The following is a 4587-nucleotide window of genomic DNA, read 5'->3' as shown; positions in this document are numbered from 1 at the left end:
ACTTTACTGTCTTTAGTATTTGTGATCTGACATCCTCTGTGCTCACTTTACTGTCTTTAGTATTTGTGTATCTGACATCCTCTGTGCTCACGTGCCTGTTCTTTACCTCTTAATTGCTTTTGAGACAGTCCTGCTTTCACAGGCTCTACCTTTCGTCTTTGAGTGTTACCCACACGGGCCAGGAATGGAACCTGTGATCCTCCTGCCTCAGCTTCTCGAGTGCTGGGATCACAGGTGTGCCACCACTCCCAGGTTGCCTCTTGCCAGTTACTTTTTCATAGATTTTATTTTCATTTTACATGAATTGGGTGTTTTGTCTGTGCAGAGGCTACAGGGGACATCGGATCCCCCTAGACTGGAGTGGCAGCTGGTTCTTAGCCACCTTGTGGGTCCTAGAATTAAAACCCAAGTCGCCCAGAAGAGCAGCCACTGAGACTTTCTCCAGTCTCTCCTCCCCCTTGCAGAATTCTTTGGGCCTGTATCTACTTAATGTTTTGAAACAGGATCTCTATACCCTTCACTGGCTTTGAGCTAACGATGTAGACCAGTCTAGCCTTAAACCAAGATCTGCTGAGAATAAAGAATTCCTGGCTTTACTCAATCTTTGGATGACTCTATTTGGACAAATCCTTACAAAAGCATAGGTCTTTCATACATATCCATGAATATTTTATCCATTTTGTATTCTTTCTTACCTCACTCATACCATCTTTTACGTATTGGGAGAATAGACAGTCTTCCAGGCATCTCTCTCCTCGTCAGTCTGCCTGCAGTGGGGATAAGAAAGGGACGGGATTTCATGCAGTTGAGAACTGCAGGAGCTTGCTCTTCTCCTCTGTTTTATACCCACCCCCAAGCAAAGCAGAGCAAAAGGAAATTGAAAAGAGTGCTGGCTCGGAGATGCTTTGGTCCTTCTGTGCGCTTTGGCTCATCTGTGCGGGTCGGAGGTGGGAAGTGTTGGGGTTGAAGCAGCAGGCTGAGCCCTAAGTCTTTTACCTTCACTGTTAAGCAGCCAGGCTGAATTTGAAATTCAAATGAAGGGCTTTGTTTTTTATCTTTAGATATATATTTACCCCTTTAATTTTTAAGCATATCCATGCATACCTGTGTGCCTATGTGCCTGTGCCTGTGTGTGTGTGTGTGTGTGTGTGTGTGTGTGTGTGTGTGTGCAGGCACCAACGGAGGCTAAAATGGGGAGTCAGATCCTCTGTCCTACAGGTGCCTGTGAGTTGCCCTGTGGGTGTTGGGAGCTAAACTTGGGTCCCCTGAAAGCCATACACATTCTTAACCGCTGGGCGGGTCTTCTTTCCAAGCCCAAGGGTGAAGGATTCATCTTTTGGTTGATAAATTAGTTAAATTAATGTCTTACAACATATTATGTCCTGTGTGTGTGTGTGTGTGTGTGTGTGTGTGTGTGTGTGTGTGTGTGTGTGTGTCTGCTGCTTATTGGAGTACCGGGCAGCCCCTATATGCCGTGAGCAGACACTGGCCTTGCTCACTCTTACAGACTTTAAGAGTTAGAGCCACTGAGAACTTGATACTGACTTTTTAGAGCGAATAGTGATCTCATCTTGACCACTGTTTTGCCTAACAGGAAGCCTGCAGATCTGCAGAACTTGGCTCCTGGGACCCACCCACCGTTTATAACCTTCAACAGCGAAGTCAAAACGGATGTCAATAAGATTGAGGAATTTCTTGAAGAAGTCTTGTGCCCGCCCAAGTGAGTATCCAAGTGTGTGGACATACTGCCCGCCTTGAAGCTTTGCCTTACGTGTCTCCACACACTTCTCCTGAGGGTCTTTAAATTCTCACAGTCTCTATTGGAATAACCAGGACACGCTTGTAAGATGAATGCTTAATCCGTGTCAGTGTGGGCTTTCTGCTTAGCCATACTACGAAAGGCTGGGATCTGGCTAATCCAGCTACTGGTGAGCAACACAGGTTTCCAGTTGGGAAGTCTAGATGACCCTGAGGTGTTACCACCACTGCAATTTGTTCTTGGTTAGTTGTTTTGTTTTTGTTTTTGTTTTGTTGTTGTTGTTGTTGTTTGTTTTTCGAAATAGGGTTTCTCTGTGTAGCCCTGGCTGTCCTGGAACTCACTCTGTAGACCAGGCTGATCTTGAACTCAGAAATCCACCTGTCTCTGCCTCCCAAGTGCTGGGATTAAAGGTGTGTGCCACCACTGCCTGGTTCTTGGTTAGTTTTGAAGGGAGCTTTCTGAAGCAGTTGCCTGGGATTCCTTAAGTCATCCCAAATGTTCAAGTCCCACATGCACTGTAATGGTAATTAAAACTGCAGATTGAAGGTTTGTATTTGACTTTCATTTTTAAGGCATTATTAGTCTTCTCTTAGGTTTTTCCATCTTAATTAACCTTAAAATGTATTTCTTTTACTAAAGAAGTATTTATTTATATCTGTGTGTGTTTTTTTTTTTTAAGATGTATTTATTATATGTAAGTACATGGTAGCTGTCCTCAGACACCCCAGAAGAGGGCGTTAGATCCCGTTATTGATGTTTGTGAGCCACCATGTGGTTGCTGGGATTTGAACTCAGGACTTTTGGAAGAGCAGTCAGTGCTCTTAGCTGCTTAGCCATCTCGCCAGCCCTTCTTTATGTATTTGAATGTTTTGTCTACATGTATGCCTACACCCCAGATGGCTCTCAAGAAAGCACAGCAGTGGCTGGACAGTGATGGTCCACACCTTAACTCTAGCACTCAGGAGGCAGAGGCGAAGCAGATCTCTCCAAGTTCAAGATCAGCCTGGTCTGCATACTGTATTCGAGGCCAGCCAGGGAGACCGTGTCTCATCAAACAAAATGGAAGCAGAGTCAGATACAGCTGGAGAGACAGAAGTAGCTGGAGGAAATGTTTGTTTAGAGAGGAGACAACACTGAAACTAAGTTTTACTTATGTATTTTGAAGCCATCTGGTGAATTGCAGCGGTGAATGGAGGAATGATGGGCTTTTAGGGCAAGAAACTGTATTGACTAAGTGGTGTTTCTTTTGAGGACCTGTAGGATGCTAGAAGCTGTCCAGCTGTCTGTAACTAGCCCATTACATGGGCTGTGTGTAATGTGAAGAGAACTGGCCCTGGGTTAGCAATGTTGTGCTAAACCTGAAATTGCATCCTCTTAATCGTGCTCTAAATGCTAAGAGCCTACTAGCTAGCTTTTCTTTATAAGGGTCTCAAGTTTCTCTTGTCACTGCTTTCCAATAATCCTGGGTTTCCTGAAAAGTATCTGCAGAATAACACATAAAGGCTATCCTGATTCCCTCTCCACGCCCATGAGGCTCATTTAGATACAGTAAATTGCAGCCAAGGTCTCTCTCTGCCCAACAGATAGGGGCATTATACACCCAACCAAGAGCATGGGTCAGACACTGGAACTGTCTCAGGACTGTTGTGTCACAGAAGCCTCTAGAAATACTCGTTATGTGTCTTCTGCAACTGTAATATACTTTGTTTTTAAAATCAGTGGATAGAGTGGTGTATCCATCCACTTTGGCCAAGCGGACCTTTTCTGTGTGCTCTTCTACTCTTCAGAGTAGATACTGGGAAAGATCTAGCTCGAAGCAAAGCATGCTGGTTTCTTGGTGTGCAGCGTATTGAATTGCACCCTGGAAAAAAGCATTTTTACTCTCCCTTTTCTTTTTACTTATTTATGTGTTTATCGAGACAGGGCCTCTCAATGTTGCCTTGTCCAGGCTGGCCTTGAACTCAGAGATCTGCCTGCCTCCACAGTTAAAGGAATGTGCCTCCACACCCTGTAATTAATTACACACACACACACACACACACACACACACTCACTCTCACTCTCACATCTATTTCATCTCCATTGTATTTGGACATGTTTATAAAGCTGCTCTAACTGGAGATGTTTTTTCCTTTCAATTTAAACACAAGCATCTCTCTGATCCAGTGTTCATACTGTGCCACCTTCTTCTTTCCAGGGATGTTTTCTCTTTTCTTTATATAGCCTGAAGAGTTTGAGTAAAGTTTTATGTAGGCAGGCTTGTTATTTTTTGTTGTTGTTCATCTTTCCTTAAAAAAACAAGGTCTGGCCGGGCAGTGGTGGCACACTCCTTTAATCCCAGCACTTGGGAGGCAGAGGCAGCTGGATTTCTGAGTTCGAGGCCAGCCTGGTCTACAGCGTGAGTTCCAGGACAGCCAGGGTTATACAGAGAAACCCTGTCTCAAAAAAAAAACAAAAACAAAAAACAACAACAAAAAAACAAGGTCTAATATAGCCTAGGCCATATATCTGTGGTTCACTCTAGGCCTAACCAGTGCTTCCCATAAGGTAAGGGGAGTGTGTGTGTGTGAGGGGTTGGGGGGGGGGAGGCGTGCAGCAGAATTGTGCTAGCAGGTAGGCCAGCGTGTGCGAGGCTGCAGTTGGCGCTGTGAGCAGTGTGGGGCTGCACACGACTTTTCCGTGAGAAACTACAAGGTATAAGGGCTTTCTCTTGGTCTGGGGAGGATATTCGTTGTTGCTGCTGTTGTTGTTATTAATTTAGTTTTTTTTTTTAAATAAAGGAACTACTTATCCAAAAGCTTTAAAATTTTAAATTTTTTTTTTTTTTT

The 4587-nt window shown here is 44.2% G+C and overlaps 1 protein-coding gene across 1 annotated transcript in view; it reads left to right on the top strand.

Annotated features, from left to right (window-relative positions):
- Clic4 (chloride intracellular channel 4) overlaps positions 1 to 4587 on the top strand; it is a 63282-nt gene that overhangs the window by 47016 nt on the left and 11679 nt on the right. The window contains exon 3 of the mRNA XM_031379043.1: positions 1595 to 1720. Within this exon, the coding sequence (XP_031234903.1) occupies positions 1595 to 1720 (126 nt within the window). The remainder of the gene's footprint in view (positions 1 to 1594; positions 1721 to 4587) is intronic.

The sequence above is a fragment of the Mastomys coucha genome, unplaced genomic scaffold, assembly GCF_008632895.1.
Source record: "Mastomys coucha isolate ucsf_1 unplaced genomic scaffold, UCSF_Mcou_1 pScaffold18, whole genome shotgun sequence".
Classification (NCBI taxonomy): domain Eukaryota; kingdom Metazoa; phylum Chordata; class Mammalia; order Rodentia; family Muridae; genus Mastomys; species Mastomys coucha.
The sequence above is the reverse complement of the archived record's forward strand: the minus strand, read 5'-3'. Positions and strand labels throughout refer to the sequence as shown.